The sequence below is a fragment of the Lissotriton helveticus genome, chromosome 6, assembly GCF_964261635.1.
Source record: "Lissotriton helveticus chromosome 6, aLisHel1.1, whole genome shotgun sequence".
Classification (NCBI taxonomy): Eukaryota; Metazoa; Chordata; class Amphibia; order Caudata; family Salamandridae; genus Lissotriton; species Lissotriton helveticus.
In genome coordinates this window covers 159,315,710-159,339,402 of record NC_136067.1, presented here as the reverse complement: position 1 = coordinate 159,339,402, position 23,693 = coordinate 159,315,710, and the positions used below count along the sequence as shown (strand labels likewise).

At 45.6% G+C, this 23,693-nt stretch overlaps 1 protein-coding gene across 1 annotated transcript in view; it reads left to right on the top strand.

Moving 5' to 3' along the window:
• Positions 1-23,693, top strand: part of TMEM63A (transmembrane protein 63A) — a 399,225-nt gene that overhangs the window by 255,398 nt on the left and 120,134 nt on the right. Inside the window, exon 10 of the mRNA XM_078647542.1 lies at positions 5,193-5,273. Coding sequence (XP_078503668.1) covers positions 5,193-5,273 — 81 coding nt within the window. The remainder of the gene's footprint in view (positions 1-5,192; positions 5,274-23,693) is intronic.

Below are 23,693 nucleotides of genomic sequence, written 5' to 3'. Positions count from 1 at the left end.
ATACTTTCGAAGAATGCCCCTCCCGTTTCCAGAGTGGTTTATTCTAGCTGTTTATTATTGAACAAAAGTGTCAATTATCCAAGTTGCACCCATTTTCAGTTCTGCTCTCTGCTGTATAGTGGCGGCTTGTATTCACAAGGGAGGCTCGGTACCTGTGTTCTGTATGATGAAGCAAGGTATAGGTATTTAAGTTGGCACAAGCAAGTGACTTGAGTTGTGCTGCTTCAAAGTAAAGTTACTGTGGCAGGTGATAATGGCTGTTTCTACAGTGACCAAACCCTGCGCTACAAAACTGAAAACATGCATTCAATTTAAAGTCCATCACACATTTACCCATGATGCTGACAGTTGCTTTTTACAGAGCCATTTTTTTGTTTTTAGAGTAAAGATGGGTAAATGTTTACAAGGTCATTTTATAAAAAGGTAAAAAAGTAAATTTGTCTGCTATTGTTTTATTTACATAAAGTCAGATTTAAGCACAAATTGTCCTCAGAGAACAGAGAGATTGTGATGCAAATCATCAAATATTTAAAAGTGCCATATTTGAAAGATAGCGTGGTGCGTATGAGGAGGACTTGTCTCTGGGACGGAAGCTCTGAGCGAGGGGCATTCTAGTATTGTTTTGTTATTCATCATCATCCTCATATTTATTTTTTGAAACTTTAAAATATCACATAAAACATACTGTACATCAGTGCCAAAAAAGTTAGCTGAACTTCTGTGATGATTTTTTAAAACTATCATCATGAAACTCATACACAAAAGTGCAAGTGAATCTGGTATATCAACCAATAAATACAGTTCATCCCCCCTTCTAATTTCTTAGTTGTCATGTTACAAAAAAGGGCAAATAAAATTGAGGATATCACTCATTACAAACAATAAGCCAGAAAACTCAGTTTTAGAAACCTTCTTCTAAGCTGCCATGTCCCAAATATTAACAGTAGGAGTCTAGGATTTGATAGAAGGTATCACATTGGGTTTTACATAGACCTACAATTTTCTTCCTCCGTCTTACATTGTGTAATTTTTAAAGCTGGTTTAAACCAAGACTTTCTTAGTCTTAAGTGAAAGAGACATTTCAAAAGGAAACAAGTCTCATCTTTACATTGGCACATGTTGCTCATTCATTTGTTAACATTTACAGGTATCAAATTTGATATAAAACTGCCTGGCCACCAGAGAAGCATTCACCACAGTTTTCCTTCTATCAACATAGTTTTTGTAGCAATGTGGCGTAACAGCCAGAGGGGGTGCTACTCCTGCCCAGAAACACCTTTCAAAACACAGGCGTGGGCAAAACTGGCATTAGTGGATCACGTAATAATAAATTGCTTCCGAAATGCTCCTGCTGCCAAGTCCAGGACTTCATGAAGCTGCAACGTTATTACCACCTCGGTGCCACTCAAGAATGGAAGGTTGAGCCAGACCCACCATGACTCTAACCGGCGCCCTGCAGACTATTCACTGTTTTCAGCAGCGCGTGCACTACCCCACATGGCTACCGTACAACACTGTTTATTTGACAGGCAGTGCTGCAAGTGCAACCCAATATAACCTGATACCTCACACATCTGTGTTACCAGAGAGGCTTTGGAGAGAGGGCGGTGTAAAGCGACTTTATTATGTGTGGTCTAATCTCCGAAGCAACGTCACCACCTGGCTTTATATCACGTTACCAAACTACCGGAGCCAGTCTGCCCAGCAAAAACCCGGCGATACTTTGATATTTCTAACCGGAACAAAAACGAACGTTTCTACAACCTCACTAGGTGACATTCCTGTCTTGAACCACAACACCAATGAAAAACATCCCAACTCCTGTGGTCAAGTCGGGCCTTCACACAACTGCGCCATTGAATTTACTCTTCCCAGGTAGAACAAGAATATGCAAAGCCAGTAAGTCTAGCATTGGCTGCCAGTCTTTTGGATTACCAATGCATGCGATATTTTGCACGGACAGTTGGAGGGGGGACGGGAAAGGCACAGACAGCGGGAGGGGGGACGGGAAAGGCACGGACAGCGGGAGGGGGGACGGGAAAGGCACGGACAGCGGGAGGGGGGACGGGAAAGACACGGACAGCTGAAGGGGGAATGGGAAAGGCACAGACAGCGGGAGGGGGGACGGGAAAGGCATGGACAGAGGGAGGGGGGACGGGAAAGGCACGGACAGCGGGAGGGGGGGCGGGAACGGCAAACGTCAAGAAAGGCAAAGCAGAAGGCAAGAAAAAGCACTCACCTGGACTTCTTCCGGCGGCGGTCGGCCTGCAATGACCAAAACAAACCTTCCCCCCCCAAAAAAAATAGGAACCGCCCACCACCGCAATGACGTTACCAAAGGGGCTGAATGCCTAAAAATCGCCGGAACGCCCCCGAATCTGCCTCGGCATTGACGGACAGATCTGTCTTCCAATGGCTATCCTCCATTTATGGAGCTAGCCAATGGAAGACAGAGGCGGGAGTAAGCCAACATACTCTTCTCAAAAGATTTCGCCTTGCGCGAAACGCTGCTGCGCAGCTTTCGGCAAGTCGAAACCTAAAAAGTAGTCCATATTTATAAATTGGGGCTGTTCTGAATTGTTAAAAACAAGCTATAGAAGTGCTTTGCAAGGTATGGATGTCTGCATGGATTGGAGCTTGCTGCAGGCAATGTTTGTTTTAACATCTGGAAAATGAACAGTAATAAGCATTGGCAAAGCCAATAGTTTACGCTTATGCGAGATCTGCTGGCTTTGTCAATGTTTTTTTTTTTATGTTGCTCACATGGCGTAAAAATAAAAACGCTATGATGCGGTTAATGCTGGCTGCGTCTTAGCACTTTTTCTTTTTACTTTAAGATGCCTAATTGCACAAGAGCACACAGTACGCCCTCCACTTACACAATTACATGAATGGGCGAGCAGGGGAGTGTGGAGGCACGCATTGAAAAAAAAATGGATGGGGCTAGTGGGCAGATAGGAGAAGAAGCGGATGGGGGTGTCTTGGTGGTGGAAAAGCGCCGGACTGGGTGCCAGTGGGTTATTGGGAGAAGAAGAGTGACTGTTGGATCATAACAAGCAATAAAGGACTGTTGGAGGCAACTATGGGGGAGGTAGGCAACGAAGGGAAAAGCAGTGACTAGGTAGGGGAGAGGTGATTTATGGACTGGGCAAGCAGTGACAAGAGGGTGGTGGTGGGAGGGTCAGGGCAAGTAGGCAGGTAGAGACAGCCTGCAAAACGATGCACTCTGATAGAGTGCTACAGTACAAAATGAAAAATATTCCCCTGCAGGCGCGCAGGCACAGACAGGAAGCAGTAGTAGTTGATCTATGCTTCATGACATGAACCCTCATGAATCCCCAGGAAAAAGCATGAGGTGCTATCCAATATAAGAAATAAGGAAATGAGAGTGAAGTGGGAGCCAACCAATGATAAGTAAAGTAAGTTAGCACTTCCCAGGTACTTAAGAGAGTCCCGCTTTTGACTTTGTTCTGTCCCTGTATATAAGAGATATGCATGTACTGTAAGCTTGCCAGATGTGAGTCTGTCCCAGAATTTACACAAAGTAGCAATTTGTATACCATTATGTTTTATTTCTTTTATAGCGCTAATCATCCCACTTGCAGGGTGTCAGAGTGCTTTACATCACACATACATTTTACATTGACAATAAATCATACAAGGGTAACAAGGTGTAGGAGTCACATAATATCCTACATAGCTGTGCTATGGTAGAAGCAGCAGAGTACAAGTAATAAAAGGATTTCTGTGGTAAAAGCAGAAACCCATTTACCTATCAACGTAGAAACATCTGTCATCTGCATGTGACATGATGTGCTTTGCAGGAGACACATTAACCCTCTATGCTACTTTGAGTCGAAACTGGCTAGACAAAACACAGATCTTTCCATCAAATGCATTAACCTCCAGAGTTATCTTGCCATCATCATTATTATTCCCTTTAATTTACTGGGAACACAAAGACCTCTGCGGCAGGTGCTTTAATCCCATAAAATATTTTAGAATTCAAACTTTGCAACCAAATAAGCTGAACAGATTTGCGGTTGTGTTTCTCCTTCTTGTCAATTTCTTTGTGGCAGAGTTTAAATAAACATAAATATATGAGTTAAGGCCCAGATTTTGCATATGGATTGCTTCACTTTTCTGGCACAAACCTGAGGCAAAACCCTTTTGGGATTTACAGTGCCACACACATCTAGTTTGCGTGGCTTTGTAAAAATAAAAAACGAACACAAGGCAGCACATTGCCTTACCATGCATAACTTGCGTATGGTAGGCGTTATATTGGTGGTGCGTGGGCGTTCCTGTGCATCTACCCATGTATTTTGACACAAACCCTTATTTACAAATACTTGTAAACATAGGTTTGCACCTAACTGGTTAGTCTATTTGAGGCTGGTGTGCATCTTTATTTCTCCTTGTTTTTCCTTTTTGCATGTATGTTGCATTCTGCAGCACACACATAAAGAGGAAGTAGGCTCTTAGGATAGTTTTTGTGTGGCTTTGTTAAAAAAACATAAAACGAACGCATGGCAGCGCATTGCACTACCTTACAGTTTACATTTTACACATTACATTTTAGAACAACAAACATCCTGATATGATGTCAGCGAAAACTGCTGCCAACAAGATCTGTGTCATTTACGTGTTCTTGCTGACACCTAGTGTGTCCTGCATTGCAAAAGAATCCTAGTGGGGGCCTATAGGGTTTTATTTTCTTGTCAGGGTGATGTGGTCTTAGATTATTAAATGAATTTCTTAAACATGCCTCTTTTTGAAATTGGGAAGTGGTTTTGTCCTATAAAATTTCTCATATTTTGCTCTAAAATTCAAACCTGTATTTCATTTCAAATGTATTTTCAGTGCATGTAATCCATAAATGGGAAACTGTGACAAAGGAGGATTAGTAAAATCAGTCATTGTTGAATCATACCATTTGGTTGGTAATTTCCTAAACTGATTAATGATACCATCTGGTGTTTACTTTGCTCAGAACAGCAAACTGTGTGATTAAGTGCAGAATGCAAATAAAATACTATTATGATATTTTTTTAATGTAAACTGGTTGTTGTATTGCTTCAAGTCAGATAGCAAATGCACAGTTTGACCAGACCGATGAAGGCTGTTGGAAAATCCATACGTAGACGATGTTAGTGTGGCTCTAAAATGACTCTATCTATGCTCCCCCACAGAGAAGCTTACCCAGAGGGCCATGTGCTGAACGTGGAGCTGTGCTACGACGTCTCCAAGCTTGTCAACATCTACCAAGAAAGGTGTGTATTCTAAAAAAGAGCACTAACATTTTATGGAATGTGCGGAGCCATCTCTGCCCTTCAGCTGCAGTACCTGGAAGCTTTAAGGAAGTGATGGACATTATAAATGTACCACGATGTACAAGTTAATGGTTGCTAGTCAACATCAAAATAAAAAAATATTTATTTGGATACAAATATATATATATATCCACTAACTTACCCATCGCGCCTTGCTGCGATCTCAGAAGAAAGAAAATTTAAGGAAACTTGTTATGATAACATTCAATTTACATTGTGTTATTTTTATTGAAACATATTCATTTTAATATGGAAAGCATTTTAAAGTGTTGTTTTAATTCTGTTTATTTATTCAAATGCATGTGGATACACGTTTTTTTTTGTTTTTCCGTCTGGTGCGTACACGAATAAATCAGAAGGTTTTCCGACGCGTGAGATGGCCACATACAGTTGTCCATGTGAGAAGCACGGATTCTCCAAATGTAGTCCACACACTTGCGGCGATTGTCCTTGTGCTTTGTTGATGGTCATTGCAAAAGCGAGTGGCACCGGAAACTGTAAACGTTGCGTACACGAATAAATCAGAAGGTTTTCCGACGTGTGAGCTGGCCACATACAGTTGTCCATGTGAGAAGCACGGATTCTCCAAATGTAGTCCACACACTTGCAGCGATTGTTGATGGTCATTGCAAAAGCGAGTATCGCCGGAAACTGTAAACGTTCCGTATTGGAAAGACTGAGGGCCCTGGGGGGGCCGGGGGGCTGATATTTAACAAATGTTCTTCTTTTTTTTTTTTGCCAGAAACCTTCGCGGGAGTGTGCTCAACAACTTCCCAAAGTTTCATGGCGATCGGATGAATGGTGTAGTAATGCATAAAGGACAAACAGACATATTTTCTATTTTATATATATATAGATAAAAGCACAAGTCAAAGTAGCAGCATATAACAATGATACCTAAGTCAGATAAGAGGGGGAGCAATTAAAAATGAAACATATCATAAAAGAAATAATTTCCAATCAAGCATCAGACAAATCCATCAGAGGTTTCGGTACAGCTTAAAAATACAATATAAAAATTAAGAATCTATATCTATACTAATATTATAAAGAGAGAGCCCAAACCTTTGAGGCGGGTAATCTCAGGAACCACAGCACCAATCACAACACTCAATACAGCATTGGAAAGGGCAGTTGCAGCAGATGGACATAGGCTATACAGCTGCCCACCATATACATTAGAAGGGTAAAAGAACCTTAGGGGCAAAGTAGTCCCTTGTGGGCGTGGGTGTTCTGCTGGGGGCGTGTACATACAGCGATGGGCGCGGCATTCCGACATTAAAACGGCATTCAGAAAAACAAAGCCTTCACACTACTTCCTTATGGGCGTGGGCTTTCTGCCAGGGGCATGGCCATACAGCGATGGGCAAGGCATTTGCGCGGCATTCGTGGAAAAACAAAGCCTTCACACTACTTCCTTGTGGGCGTGTGCGTTCTGCCGGGGGCGTAGGCATACAGCGATGGTCAAGGCATTCGCGCGGCATTCGTGGAAAATGGGCCGGAAATCCTGGATGCGTTCTGGAGCCGCCACACACCATAACATATTGCTACGGTGCTCAGGCGGGGGCTGAGGTGAGTCAGCGTACCAGCGGTGCTCAGGCGGGGGCTGAGGAGAGTCAGCGTCCCAGCGGGGATAAAAAAAAAAAAACAGGCTGCTCTTTAACACACGCGCAGCGTCGCGTGCATGCTGTCACGCACTGAACTCTCAAGAGGCTGAGGAGAGTCCACGTAACAGCGGGGATACCCGCACAACGTTGGGACGGGCTGCTAGTACAATATAAAACGTAAAGTTAACAAATACGGGCTTCAAAGTGGGGTGCACATTGAATTAAGAGTACGTCCTGCAGCTTTCAAAAAGGAACCTACACGGAAGGTTAGCTCTTCATCTTCCAAAGTGATAATTTTCCTATAGGCTGCCTTGTAATCAATCGCAGGTAAAGTCTTAAAAAATGGCATCAAAAACCATTAAGTGTACTTTAAATAAAAGTTGCAAAAAAATAAAAAATGCAACATTGATTGATTACATTGTTCATTACAAGGGCTTGGCAGAGGATCACGATTAGAATTGTACCCCAGAGAGAAAGCGAGCAGGAATTTCATTGTGTCAGCCCTTAATCGAAAGAGCAAACCCCTCTCCCAACGACCAATATGGTTTAAAAGATAGCTCGATAGTAAGTGGGATGTATTCTCGATCATCATATATCTAGCAACAGAAGATTTCTGTACCTCTGTTTCATATCTGGCTTTACTGTAAATTGCGTATAGGGCCTTCTGTAGTTTTTTTTACTTCTACCTTCCGAGGCGATAGTATTTAAAAATATACGCTCAAGATTCACGCTAATCAGGCTCTTCCTAACAGCAGCAAGCCAGGGTATTTCCCTTCCCTTGTAACAATTGAGGCCGTCTGTTATTATTTCCCTAGGTATATGTGCTACCTTAATGTAATTTTCGATATAGGACAGTTTCAGTTCACTATCACAGTCGTACTGTGATGAAGAAATAGGAGCACCCAGCAGTTTATGCCAAAATCTATTTTCTTCCCCCGGATGCTATCACACTGTCTAAAACCCCAAACGTCTGCGCCATAAGTAGCAGTAGGGGTGCATTGTAGTTTAAAAAATGTTATAATGGCCGAAACTACCTCTGTCTTTCTAGGTTGGGGCAGTTAAAGTATGTTTTTAATGGCTTTAGAAGACTTTTTTCTACTATGCGCCACATGGTCAGCCCACAAACCTTGCTGCAAAAACCAACCCCAAATAGGGAAAAGTGCAAGTGCTCTGTAAACTTTCTGTCTAAAACAATAGTATTATTAGAATACTTTTTCGACCCACAAGCAATTAAAAACGATTCCTTAAAATTAGTACATAGGTCCAAACTAGCCATAAAATCAACAAAGCCCCGCATCAAAACGCCTAAAGCATTTGGGTTGCGGGCAATTAGGACTGCATCGTTGGCATACAGTCGTTGGCATACAGTAGGGCGAGGAGTGTTTTACCGTTGATAACAGGGACATCAGAAGTGAGTGATACCAATGACTTGTTCAAGTCATTAATATAAAAGATAAAAAGAAGAGGGACCAGGACACAACCCTACCTGACCCCTCTACCAACTTTGATGTCTTTTGATACCTCTCCGCCCTTACTGATCCGCACCTGAGCATTCAGGTCCTTATGTAGATAAGCTAAAAAATCTACTAGAACCTCGTCTAAACCATATTTTAAAAGGATAGACCAAAGCCGGGACCTGTTGACAAAATCGAAGGCCTAGCAAAGGTCCATAAAAGTTAGGTAAATAGGGGATTTGTTTAGCTACTGTATACTTACCAATAATCAAATTGAGGTTTAGACACTGCTCAACAGTGCCGATTCTCCTCCTAAACCCCAACTGACAAGGATCTAAAATATGGCCCTCCTCAGCCCATATCCTAATCTTGTTGAACAGGATCCCCCCCAAAATGTTCAATGTGTTGTCGATCAGGGAGATCGGCCTATAACAACTTGGATTGGAACGGTCACCGTTTTTAAAATGGGCACGGTGATGCTAGTTGATCATGTATTTGGTATTGGGGAAACTGTTAAATTATTAAAAACGTTCAATAAAAGAGGTGCCCAGAATTCATGCTGATTTTTAATAGGATTGATAGGCAAGCCATCAGAGCTTAGGGCTTTGTTACTCTGTTGAATTTCATCCTCCACTTCACTCAGAGTTATCTGAACCCTGGTAACAACTAGGTGCTCATTGGAGGCCCTATTTTGAATTGGAGCTTAATAGATCTTAGAAAAATGGGCCTCCATGTCTCACTGGTGATATTACAGCTAATCGAGGACAGGGGATGTCCTAAGGATCTCATGTATTTGACAGCCGACCAAAAGCCGTTCCCGTTGTTTAGCGTAACGTTGCATACAAGATTGTCCCAGCGCTCTTTAACTATTTCCTCCTATCTTAACATGATGACTGCCTTATTGCGTTGTCTAAATAATTTAATCACAGCCTGATCTCTGGGGTGTTTTGCAAATGCCCTACGAAGATCTCTGTTAGATGCGGAGCAGTCACTAGTAAACCATCTAGGGCCAGAATATGTTTCCTTAATGGGCCTAGATAACATGTGTTCGACACCCTCACATAATTGCATGAAGGCACCGGCTACTGCGGAATTATGTTCTTTAAAAGACAAACAAGTATCAATTAGAACCGAATATTCTCTTACCATCTTGCCAAATAAGATTGTATTATCAACGCCACGCCAGACCCATCTAAGATTATCGGTAGAGGGAGACCGATCCCTTGCACCACTCTCTTTACCGTATAATGGCCTGGGGGGCAAGTCTCAGAATTAATAAGGTTATGATCCCCATAAACCGTGGGGATGACCTCAGCTTTTAGCAGACAATCTTCTGATGAGTGGGATATGAAGACACACTCAATTATAGAGGCACTGCCCCTGCGTCTAGATGTTGGCGTAATATGATTACCCCTTCTGATACTGCGGCGATCTCCATTACATCTAAGAGGTTGTTGGTGTATAAATAGTCTGTTAATTCAACCCCCCTATTACATAATGGTAACTTACTTGTAGAATGGATAGCTGTATAACTTCCACTAGATATCTTTGCATTAAAATCTCCCCTAGGATTCTGTATGGTAGAAATACATTTAAACAAATTGGTAAAATTCATATTTGTTACATTCTGAAAATGATTGTTATAAAAGTTAATTAAACAAATAGAAAGCCCTCTTTTATAAATAATAGCCTCACAAGGGTTGCTAGTGTGAGGAATGAATAGTAGAGATAGGGATGTTGAGAGCTCGATTGAAGACAGTGGAGTAGTACAGGGCCAATAACGGCGGGTGTAGCTCTTCTACACAACATCTCAATCTCTGTTATCCTGTTTTCTCCCTTTTTAATAAATAACATTTTATGATTTGATTTTTAAATTTGTAAAGCGCACGAATTCCCGAAGGCATCTTGGCACTTTATCCTGAGTCTCTGGAATGCTCTAGTAGCGTTATAGCCCTTGTGTCCTGGGCTATACTGGTTAAAGGCCCTGTTTTTCGATACATTTCTTCATCTGCAAATTGGGCCTATAACACGTATTATGGGCGTTTAACGAGTGCAAACAATAGCCCTTGGTAGTGGGCTATAATGCGACCTGTTGAGAGGTTGTTCTATTCTTTAGGTCCATTAGTTTTTGTTCAGCATTATTCCATTAAATGTTTTTCTCCCATTATTTTATCAGTGTGTGGTTTGTGATGTGTCCAGTTTGATCAGAATCATCTCCTGGGTCCTGTTGAGGCATAGCGCGAGGAACTGGCATTATTGAGAGGAAAGCTACAGGCATTGTTGAAGTAGAAGAGGGTTGGAGGTGATCTGGTGTGAAGTGAGAAAAGGGTTCTTGAGCGTGGAGTTCCTGCAAGTAATGGATAGCAGGAGATGGACTGTAGATTGGGGCGTTTGACTGAAATCAATGTCTTTTTTACGGAGGTAAGCTGGAGTAAGAGAGGCACCCAATGTGCATTTTGCCCTTCCTTCAGTGAGTAGTGGGGTAAGGGTAGCTCCATTCTGGTATTGGCCCAGTTAGTATCTGTTTCCACATCTTTATAATGATTTTGCTTCCAGAGAGTATCTGTGTAAATATAAATGGAAGTCATGAATTGGAGAGGACATGGGGAGAGAAAGAAAATAACATCAAACTAATCTCTGAATAGTGCAGACTTGTGTGATACGGCAGGTGATTGGCCTCTAGTGAGTAGAACATTGTGGCATTGCAAGAGTTTGGCTTCTACAAGTTAAAAATTGTGCTCCCTGTTACACCTGCTAGAAGAGACGCCAAAGGAGTTTCTGGTGAAGAATGTCATATGTCACTCAGACGTCAAGTATGATCAGGGACTCTAAAAAGTTCATGCTGGAGGGGCGGTCAAATGGAATGAGTATCCTGTGGGCATAGAAGAATTCTGTTTGAGTAATAAAGACAAAATAAAGTTCCTGCGTTGAATCAAGTTTCGTGGCTACCCGGTGGTTGTCCTCTCTAGCACGGAGATGAAAATGGCTCAAATGGGTCTTAGTTCACTTCCTCCACTTAGCTGATGTTCTCATTATGTTGGTTCTTACAAAAGTTGGACACGGTAGTCAGGCAGCCTAAGATTGACGACCATCAGTTGACTCAACATATTGAATGTCAGACCCATGTCCAAAGTCGCATTTCTGTCGCTTGAAAAATGACGCCCTTGAAGCATTGAGATTGGCAGATGTTTCGGCATTTCCTATAGCCTCTGAGAATGACTGCAGTGCTAGGAGATGTGCATGAAGCAAGTGTGACCAGTACTTTGAGAATGGTTCTCCCTGCCCTACTGTGATGTTTTGACGGGTTCCTCGCGAGCATATAGCCTCTGCTGTCAGACATGCACATACTCATCGTATACGCACAAGCAGGGGGAACAGCATTGCAAACTAACTGGTCACCAGTGCCACCTGACCAAAAATAGGAGGGGGCACAAACATAGCTGGAGATACATTTTATCCCTTTGCACTCCTCTCAATGTCTGTACCTGTCTGCAACAAAGTTGTTTCCACCTCCCACCAAACTCCATGACCTACAGGTTCTTTTGCTCACCCCTGCTGGAGAAGTTAGTTTAATCCCTCACCTGTTTACCACCCTTATCTGCAACAGATAGAAAATAGAATCATCAACCTCTCTGTTCTCAGGCCACCACCTTATGACTCCTCGCCTTCCAGTAGCTGCCACTCATTGCCATTGTTAATCCTATCTCCAAACTTTGTGAGACCTGAGCTAACTCCAAGGTCCAGATCATTCAGCATCTCTGTCTGTTCAGCAGAGGACAACACCCACCCTTCTTGGCGTATGCGACTGACGGGGCGAACTGGTTTGGCATCTTTGCCACATTCGATACAGTGGTCTACAGAAGCCAATTATGCAGACTTAAAACAGCAGCTAAGCAACTCCTCACTCTTATTTCCTCGCTCTTTTCTCGAAGACTCAAGGCACTATGTTCAGTTTGGCCTCTTTTCTTTCCTGTTACAAACATTACATGGAAGTGTTTCCTTTCTCTCTCTACTCTTTGATATTAGACTTTTTCTTATTTACTAAATTTTTTAATTTAAATATCAAATGAGTTTCGATTAAACCAAGTTATACATTCATGCCTCACAGCAATAAATGGTCTGGGTTAACAAGTTAACATCCCTCAAAACCTGCATGTCCAAGAATTGGCTCCAGTTTAGAAGGTATACAACTTACAGTTGTCCTTCAATGAACACTTTAAAATTTGCTAACATTCGTGCCAAGAATTTTCAATTCTATTAAGGACAGGAGGCGAGGATTAAGCTTATCTCAATTTCTTTACTGAAACACAGCAGCCAATAAAAACACAGTAAAGAAACGAAAAACTACACTACCCATAAACCCTGGGTAACCATAGAGTACATAAACAGTATATAAAGAGTCATAGAGGTAACCACTTTCTCTTTCTTTGTCCAGAACCAAAAGGAATAACAACGACAAGTCCAGCAATCCATTAAGGACGTCCCACGGAGAAGTCATCATCTGGATGAAGGGATGAAGGAACTTCCCATAGCCACAGGAACAACAGTAGACCAATGAATAGAAGAAACTCGCAACACACCTCATTTAAGGTCGGAGCCTTGAGGAAATAAAAAACAGAGCCGTAAAGGCCATTCCAAAGGAAGACGTACACATTTTAAAACAGGGCGGGAAAAGAGTCATAGAATAATCAACATAATGATACAGCAATAATGCAGAATTAATACAATATAAACTTTAAATAAGGGTGGGATAATCCTCGCCTCCTGTCCTTAATAGAATTGAAAATTCTTGGCACGAATGTTAGCAAATTTTAAATTCTATGTCAGGACGGAGGCTCCGATTATGCTTGTTTAAAGCTTCGCCACCACAACAGAAGCAACATCAACAATAGGTTTGAAATAAAACGTTTTGAATACAGATTCCGAAGACCAATCAGCGGCCTTCATAATATACTGGAGGCCGACCCTCAAGGAAAAAGCCTTCGAAGCCATGGCTCCCCGAGTAGAATGGGCCTCAAAGACGGAAACGTCAATGCCCGCTTCCAACATGAGCCAGCGCACCCAACGTGCCAGGGTAGCGGGAGAGACAGGCTTAAAAGGCTTTTGCAAAGCTATAAGCAGTTGACCCTGCAAATCATGTCGAAAAGGTGCAGTACTCACCTTGTAATCCTTAATGCATTGAACCACACACAGTTTCGGATTGTGATGAAATGAAGGATAAGACGCAGAAGAAGTGTTACATTTAGTACCGCGAGAAATGGTAAAAGAAACACCTTCCGGAGAAAAAATGCGTCCGGCAAGATCCAGAGCACAAACATCTGACACGCGCTTGCAGGACAACAGGCATAGCAACATAGTGAGCTTGGCTGATAGTTGCTTACAGGAAAGCAAGGAATTAGCCGGCCAGGAACTCAAGAAACGTAAAACCACAGAGACATCCCATAAGGCGACATACTTAGGGCAAGGAGGTTTTACCATCCGAATGCCTCTGAGCAATTTGGAAACCAAAGGATGCTCCCCAATAGGTTAACTATCCACAGGAACATGACCAGCAGAAATAGCAGAACGAAAGTTATTTATCGTCCTGTAAGCCAAACCCGAAGAAGCAAGAGAAGCAAGAAAATTCAGAACTAACGTGACATCTGCAGAAGAGGGATCCACTGACCATTGAGTACACCAATCACACCACCGTTTCCAAGCTGACGCATAACGTTTGTGGGTGTTGGGGGCCCAAGCTTCGCCGATAAATCGGGCAGCGTCTGAAGAAAGGCCTGAGACTTGCCAGCGTCCCCCGAAATTTGCCACGCCACAAGATGGAGATGACCCGAAAGAATGAGGGGGTGAGGCTCCAGAAGAGGGTCCAGCAACAGGTTCCACCTGTTGGGGAGAAGGAGCGGCGGAGAGCAACTCATCTCCAGAAGCACTGGAAACCACGCCTGAGCCCTCCAAAGAGGAGTGATGAGAATGATCTCCGAGAGAAACCGCCTTGTGCGGGCTAGAACCCTGGGAATCATCATGAAGGGAGGAAATGCATAGCACAGGTGAGACGGCCAAGACTGGAGAAAGGCATCCGTGGCGAGAGCCTCCGGATCCGGACGCCAGCTGTAAAACAGGGGAAGTTGACTGTTCAGGCGAGAGGCAAAAAGGTCCATGTGGCATGGTCCCCAAGTCCGGGACAATGTCCGAAACACCCGAGGGTGAAGACGCCAGTCGCTGTAATCCCGCAGATGGCGAGAGTTCCAATCCGCAATACGATTGTCGCGACCAGGAAGGTATTCGGCAATAATCGTGATCTGGCGCTGAAGGCACAGATGCCAGAAGTCCTTCACAATTTCTGACAGGAGTTTGGACTTAGTGCCCCCGAGCTTGTTGACATACCTCACCGCTGAAATGTTGTCCATGCGGAGGGGAGAGACAACGGATCGCAAAAGAGCCCGCAAGAAGCTCTAGACAGTTGATGTGGAGGGATAACTCCTCCTGGGACCAACGACCCCCGGTCGTCCGAGAACCGCACCGGGCTCCCCAACCCCAAAGACTCGCATCTGACTCTATAACCACGTCTGGAGTCTTCCCGAACAGTGCATAACCGTTCCAGGACTCCATGTGGTCCAGCCACCACAACATTTCCAAGCGAGCCTCCTCCGAAAGAGGGATGAGATCTGAGTAGCGAAGGCCCTTCTGAAGATGTTTGATCTTGAGGCGCTGAAGAGCGCGATAATGTAAGGGACACGGAAAAATGGCTTGGATGGAAGAGGACAACAGACCCACGATCCGAGCCACTGATCGCAAAGAGATCATTTGTTTGGACAAGACCAAGCGCAATTCCCGTTTGATCGCTCTGAGCTTCTGGCCGGGAAGAAGGAGCTGACAGGCCACCGAATCGATGCGGAACCCTAGAAAGTCCATCGTCTGCGAGGGTTGAAAATCCGACTTCAGAGGGTTGACAAGAAAACCCAGAGACTGTAAGAGATCTATGGACCATTGTAAATGAAGTTGAAGAAGAAGAGGGCAATGAGCCATCAAAAGAATGTCGTCGAGATAGTCAATCAAACGGACTCCACGGGCCCGCAAAGATTCCATCACGGGCGCATGAGCTTCGTAAAGCACCATGGAGCGGAAAAAGACCGAAAGGGAGGACAGTGTACTCAAACCATTTCCCCAGCCACTGAAACTGAAGGAAGCGACGATGAGGAACATAGATCGGCACAGACAGATAGGCGTCTTTCAGGTCCAGACGGACCATCCAGTCCCCTTCTTGAAGAAGATCTCGAAGAAGATGGATACCCTCCATCTTGAAATGACGGTATACAACTCCGCCATTGAAATCTTTGAGGTTGAGGACCAGACGTGAACCACCTCCTTTTTTCTGTATTAGAAAAATGTTGCTGACAAAGCCGTCGGGATGATGGGAAGAATGAACGATGGCCCCTTTCGCCAGAAGAGAGTCGACTTCTTCGGAGATGAAGCCCTGATATAGTTGGGAAAAAACAAGGGGAAAAGGAAGGCGGTGTTGGAGAGGCATCGCTGGAGATTAGCCGCCAATTGTGGAGAAAAAATTGCAGTCTGCCCCCCAAAACAACCTCGGAAGCTAGAATCAAGCTCACCTGAGTTGGAGGAATCTTGACGTCCTCCTTGGGCTCCTCCATAGCCGCCTTTGTTGTAGTTGCCTCTGCCCTTGCGTGAAGGGTAGAATCTGGATTTGCCTGATCCATAGTTGTCTTGGCCGCTGCCTCTGTGGGACTGACCACCTTGTTGGTTAGGTTGGTCACCTCCCCGGCCGGACGAACGTCCCTTTCGTCCGGCCCGTCCGAAAACCGGACGGAGAGCACGTCGCAAATTTGTTTGCGCCTTGTCGAGGCCACTGAACGTTGCCACAAAGTTTGTCAGTTCTTTCAAAAAGGGAGGACCAAAGAGAAAGCCTTGCGCCATTGAACCTGACTCGGAAGGGGCGAGATCCGTCAACTTAGGATCCAACTTCATCAGAATGGAACGGCGACGTTCGCAGGACAGGGCACAATTTGCATTGCCCAGAATGCAGATGGCCCTCTGAGACCATCCTACTAATTCCTCAGGATCAATCACAGAGTTGGAATTTTTTGCACAATATGCCAAATCTAAAATCTTAATCAGGGGACCCAAAAGATCCAATAATTTGTCCTGGCAGGACCTCCAAGATCTGTCCAGACCTTTTTTCGGATCCTTGGAATACTTGCGCATGTAGGTTACCATAGTTGGATCAACTTCTGGAGTATCTGCCAACTTATCAGCAAGATCCGGACGGGGACATTCAGAGCGCAAGCGTGCGCGAACATCTTTTTCAAAAGGCCTACGAGTGTGTTTCTACATAGTCCGCTACCTCAGGAGAGGGAAGCCAGGATAATGTCATCCGGATCAAATGTTAACACCTGGGGAGTGGAAGAAGCATCTACGAAATGCTCTTTGCGAGCCTTCTTAGGAGGTGGAATCGCAGCTTCTGAAGAAGTGTCAGTGGAAGAAGAATCATCAACAATGGGAGAAACCTGTTGCGCCTTCACAGAAGAGGATACTTTTTGGAAGATTTTGAAGAAGAGAGATTCTTGGCCAATTTAACAAAATCCGCCATATGAGAATTCTTAGGTGACTTTTTTGAGCGTCCTGACTTAGGAAGCCAGCCCTGCTGAGTGGCATACTCTGATAAATGCCGTTTCAGAGGGGCGATAGCTTGGTACAAGGCCTGGTCCATATATTCAGCACCCTCGGAGCCAGCCGGCTCTTCCTCAGCGTAATAGTAATCATCCTCGTCCTCATAATAGTCACCCATTATAACCTTTTGTAAAGGAAACCCAATGAGGAAAGAAATATATTGACACCCAAAGGGCAATGCAGGGGGAGTGTATACCCCAAAGCAAGCCAACAAGTAACAGTAAGGAACCTGTCAAATTGATTAAAGTGTGGAGGGAGGGCTTGCTAAACACTCTAGGCAAAGCCTTATTCAAAATTATGACAACCCCAGTCCTTTAATAAACTAGGGCGTCGGGGGTATAACGGCAGGCAAAAGGGCAAGGCTGACAGCCAATTTTACTTATCTCCGCACGGAGAATGCTCGAAGCGCTCGCAAAGTCCTGACAGAATCTGGCACCACAAGGACTAACACGCAGTTCCACCGCCGGCCGCAGAGGCAGAACAAGCGGTGAAACTGCGCATGCGCGGAGCGTACCTGCCAAAAATGGGAGACGCACAAGAAGGACGCGCGTCTCTCAGCCCCGCTCCCGCTCCACTAAAATACCGACAGGCGCAGATAGCAAGCCTGCAACGGGGGGTGAGCACACGCCCCCGACAACCGAGCGGCGTTAAGAAACGGCCGGTAAGCAGCAGCGCGAGCAAAGGAACCGGAGTGTTCCAATTAGCATACAACAATAGCGCAAACCGATATAAACAAAGCGCAAGAAATTATACCAAAGCGCGCTCAATTATTACGAAGTTGAAAAGCACAGTAATGCAATAGTAAGGAAAAGCACTTAACTGGCTGCGACGCAGCAAAGAAAGAGGAAGTGGTTACCTCTATGACTCTTTATATACTGTTTATGTACTCTATGGTTACCCAGGGTTTATGGGTAGTGTAGTTTTTCGTTTCTTTACTGTGTTTTTATTGGTTGCTGTGTTTCAGTAAAGAAATTGAGATAAGCTTAATCGGAGCCTCCGTCCTGACATAGAATTGCTCTGCCCATTTCCATACTCTCTGATCTTTTTATCATTATTGACCATCATTTTTTTCTCATTCCTCAACTAATACTATGGCCAAAATCATGCTGCTCTCACATTCACCACTTGAAATACATCTTCAAATGTTTTGTTGTGTCAGATCAATCAATAAATGTGGGTGATACTATTCTAACAATACTCGTGCCTTTTTCATAGATGCTTACACCAATGTGCATTCTTTTTTCATGTGTGGAAAATTCAGTGCAGTGGTCCTCCCAGGACCACTACAATGCATAGGAGACCTTTTAAAACTAGCATTGGCAAACCAAATTGTTCTGGCTATAATGTGCTGTCACTCGAATACATAAATGCTGTTTGCATGTGCAAGCCCTATTATGCCAATCCTGAAAAAAGTAGCTACAAGCTTCTTATAGAATTTCCACATGAAATAAAGAATTGATTATGACAGGCAGTGTAATGCAAAATAGTCCCTCATGCATTCCAAGTGAGGGATTTTCAAGAAGACGGAATGCTAAACCGTACAGCCTATAGCGTGATGTGAGAGAAATGCTCCTCCGGTTGGATCCGGTGTGCAACCATAGGGTTACATGTAATGTAGGTGATAGTAATAACATGCAGACTGCTGGGTAAGGTTCTATGTATGTATTTATTCATTAAGTAACAAGCTTATATGAGGAGCGCCGGCCGGCGCTGCCGATCGTTGTGGTTCCTCGGCGCGCAATGGGGAATGCGCGCGCAGCGCGCCAACATGGCCGCCGCACGTCACGTCTGCGTGACGTGCATAAACTAGAATGCGCACACTACATATCTCCCCTTTTTACCAAACTTTGCTGAGTCACTTACAGTTCAGTGTCCAATTCGAAATCTCGAAATCTGGAGGGCCTTACCACCTGCCTTCCACTTATTGTAACCCTGACAGGGTTCTCCATAGTCTCTTGGCTCTGCATCTCATGGCCTTCTGCTCCTTCACTCACAGCTCCATCTTCATTCATGCTTCTCTCCAACCTGTCCATTTCTGTTCCTTGCCTTCCGTTCTCTTCTTCCTCTTCACTCTCCGTCCCGGCTCTTACTCCGCCTTGCTGCTCACTGGCATCTTGTCTCCTCTCCACGTTCGAACCTTCCGTGTCTTCCCATTCAGTTCCGTGTTGCTCCCAGCCCAAAACCTTGTTGCACTTGGCCATGCGGTCCTGGGACCACACGTTCCCATCACTCAGCAAGGCAGCTCGATCATACACTTCCACGACTTGCATCGGCTTGCTATACTTGCTGTCTCCTTTCTTCTGTAGAGTGGCCAACTTTACTCTCACCCACTCTCCTTTCTCCAGGCCTGTACCTTTAACATTCCTTCGTTTGTTGTAGTGATTGCTGTAAATTGTCTGTGCTCTTTCCAGGTTGGCCCGCACCACAGCAGGGGACCATTCGCTGGTTACGACCTTTTCCTTCCAAATCCTGTTGTCATGCGTGAACGGTTCACGTCCCCTCAATATTTGGAATGGGCTGTACCCCGTACCAGTGGGGGTTATTCTGTAGGCCCACACCATGTTCTCTAGCGCCTTCTCCCAGTTCTGTGCACTTGATATGGCGGCTTGTATGGCTCCCATCACTACCCTGTTAAATCTCTCCACTAGGCCGTTACCAGCCGGATGGTAGATTGCCGTGTGTTTGACAGTGATGCCATTTCTTTGCATGAACTTGTTCCACCTTTCCGACGTGAACTGGGGCCCATTGTCACTCAAGATCGATTTGGGTATTCCTTCCCTAGTGAAGGTCTCTGACAGAAACTTTATGATGTTCTCTGTGTCCATAGACTCGTCTACTCTCAACTCCGGCCACTTTGAATATCGATCCATGAGTACACACACATATTTCTGTGTGCCTTGGTCATCTAGGACAGGTCCCAAAATGTCTACCGATAGTTCTTCCCACGGATTTGAAGGAAGGTCAAACTTCCCTATCGCTGGCCTCAAAGGTTTTAAGGTCTTGTCTGCCCGTTGACATTGTGGACATTCCCTGACATGCCTTTCAGCCCTTATGTCCATGCCTGGCCACCAGTAGTTTTGTTTTGCTCTTGCCTTGAGTTTCCCTATGCCCAGGTGTCCCTCATGTAGTAGGTCCAACAGTTTTGAGGTGAGGTTCCTTGGGGGGGATCACCTTATCTCCTCTGTAAATGAATACCCCCTTGTCTCCTACCGACAGTTCTTCCCGCACTTCATAGTACGGCCTGAGGCTCGCCCTCACGTTTCTTTTATCTGGCCATCCTTGTACGATGTGCACCTTTACTTCCTTCATGTCGATGTCCTCCTCGTATGACTCTGTCCATTCTTGTTGGCCAATTAATTTCTCTTGGTCTTCTATGAGAGCTACCAACTCCCCACTGCCTGCAGGGTCTTCCTCTCCAGGCTCCATGGCGGCTGCCCTACTCAGGTAATCCGCTACTCGATTCCGGTTCCCAGGAATGTACTCCACGTCATACCTGAACTCGAGTAACTTTAGGGGCATTTTGGATATTCTGGGAGTGGCACTGGCGTGTCCGCTTGATGTTAGCACCTTCACCAATGGCTTGTGATCTGTTTTGAGTAGAAAACGTGTTCCCCACAGAAATTGCCGGAATCTCGCCATGGCCCATACGACTGCCAACATCTCCTTCTCAATCACGCTGTATTTGGTCTCTGTATCCGTCAATGCTCTGGATGCAAAGCTGATTGTCTCCATTTCCCCTCTTCCTCTGTCTTGCATGAGTACAGCGCCCAGGCCCTTGTCGCTAGCATCAGTCGTCAGTACGGTGGTGCCTTGTGGGTCGTAACCCTTGAGAGGAACAGCTCCTGTGACATCCTTCTTGATAGTTTCGAACTCTTCTTGGGCTTCCGGTGTCCACTGGAACACAGTGCTCTCCCTGGTCAGCAGCCTCATGTTGTGGGTCTTTGAGGCGAAGTGTACCACAAACTTGCTGTAGTACTCAGCCATCCCCAAGAACGACCTGACCTCTTCCTTGTTCCTGGGTGGCGGTGCTTCAGAGATGGCTTTTACGTTTTCCGACTTGGGTGTAACGCCCTGTTGTCCGATCTCGTGTCCTAGGTACGTTACCGATTGTAGGCGCAACCGGCACTTCGTCCACTCCGCTGTCAGACCTTTGTTTTCTAGCGTTTGTAACACGTTTCCCAGCTTCTGATCGTGATCCTGTTTGTCTCGCCCCATCACCAGGATGTCGTCCTGGAAATACTGGACGTCCTTGCAGTCTCTGAATAGTTGGTGCATCATTTTCTGGAAGACTGCAGCCGCCGAGGCCAGCCCAAACGGCATACGACAGAACTGGTAACAACCAAACGGAGTGATGAAGGATGTAAGACTTTTGCTGTCCGGGTGAAGTGCTATTTGGTGATAGGCCGATGTCAAGTCGATAGTGGAGTACCACCTCACTCCTCTGGTCTTGGCCAATATTTCTTCAATTCTGGGGAGGGGAAATTTCTCCACCACGATATTTTTATTCAGTTCTCTCAGGTCCACGCAGAGCCGGACCTTCCCATTGGGCTTCATCACGACCACTAAGGGCGCCAACCATTCTGCACAGGTTATCAGTTCTATTATTCCCTTCTTTTCCAACTCCTGGAGTTCTTTCTGGACTGCCTCTCTTACCGCAATCGGTACGTTCCTCACTTTGTGAGCCACCGGGATGGCCCCTTCCTTGAGCACGATCTTGTGTTGGAATTTTTCCATCCGTCCCACCGTGCCTCCAAACACCTTTGGGTAGTTCTCCTTCCATTTGTTCAGGTCCGGCCATTCCTCTTGCTCTGTGAGTAATATTTGCTCCTTTCCTCCTGGATCCAGTTTTATTCCTAGGTCGCCCTGGTCTAGCCATCCTAGGACAGAGGGTCCTTTCTCTGCAATGTACAGCTTGCACCATGCTGATCGGCCCCTAAATTCGAACAACAGGCGTCGGAACCCCACCATTGGAATGCGGTCGCCATTGTAGGTGACCGGCCGAATGTCTAGTTTCTCCAACTCCGGGCCCAACTTGGGTCTGAACGTTTCTTCCCACACTGCCCGTTGGACGATGGTGAATGGGGATCCGGTGTCTGCCACCACAGTGATGGTGATCCCACCCATAGACATGTCCAGGAGGGGTTTTGTGGATTTCTTCCCTTCTACGCTCAGTACCTGGTCGTATATGCATAAGACGGTGACCACCTCTTCCTCTGCGACCTCCTCCAGATCTTCTTCGCCTTGATCGATGCATTTCACCATTTCCTTGGGATGTTTCTTCCTACACACCTTCTCATAGTGGCCTAAGATGCCACAGTGTAGGCACTTGGCTCGGAACGCAGGACATCTTCTATCGCGTGCGTCGTGGGACCAACTGCCGCATCTGTAGCATGATTTCTTGCCATCATTGCCTGTTTGCTTTCCTTGCCATCAGTTTGTTCCTTTGGCCGCTGGGTCTTTGCCTCTCTGGTCTTTGCGGTGGTCTCCCTCTTGTATCCTGTTCACCATCATTGGGGGGGCTACGTCTTTCTTGGTCGCATCAGCGCACCTCCTTGCGAGTTCCGCCCTTTTTACGATGACCATTACATCTTTGAGTGTGGTGTCGCCGCTTGCTCATAACTTGTCTTGGACGTTTGTGCTCGTAGTATGCATCACGATCTGATCCTTTATGAATTCGTCTTCCCACAGTGCGTATTTACACGGGGCAGCTAGCTTCCTCAAGGCCGCTACATATTCTTCTATGGTTTCTCCAGCCCGTTGTCTTCTCTGCTGGAAGTTAAACCTGTCCACTGATACGCAGATAGTGGGGCGATAACGTTCGTCCAAGTCTTCCAATGCATGGGCATATACGTCCTTATCAGCGTCTTCCCTCTTTTTGGGCACCAGACTCTTGTAAATCCTGAGACCCTCCGGTCCCAGGTTCAGTAACAGGATCCGTTTCTTTCTTTGGGGGGTGAATGACTCTTCATTTTCGTCCTCCAGGACCCCTATGAAATTGTCAATATATTCTTTCCAATCCTCCCACTTCATCAGGGGGTCCCCAGGTTTCGGTAGAAATTGCACTGGTGCAATCGCAGAGCCTGCTGGCGTGCTCATTCTCACCTCCCTGATCGCTGTCGCTTTGACGTCCTTGCTGGTGGGACTCCCTGGGGTGCTGTCCTTTACCTCTGTGTTGGTGTCTTCCTGGGGACTCTTAATGCTAGTCCCCGCCTCCTCCTCTTTGGTAGCCAGCGCTGTTCCTCCCTGGCGCGGTGTAGTGGGAAGGGTTGCACAGTGGGCTTATCTACTGTGGGGCGTGCTGCTGCCTCTCCGGCCCCTTCGCCGCCTCTCGGGTGGCTGTGGCTCTGCCACGCTCCTCAACTTGTCGTGCCTTGGTGGCTCAGCCGTGCCCCCTTGTGCCCTCTGCTGTATGGGCTGTGTGGAGCAGCTCTGCGTTGTGCTGAGGTGGTTGGAGGGTTGCCTACCCTGCTGCTGCCCACGTGGGGGGGTCCGTTTTTTTTTTTCCTTCGGATTTGCCGACTGGAGCCTCCCGACCTCGTCGCCACTGTAATGTAGGTGATAGTAATAACATGCAGACTGCTGGGTAAGGTTCTATGTATGTATTTATTCATTAAGTA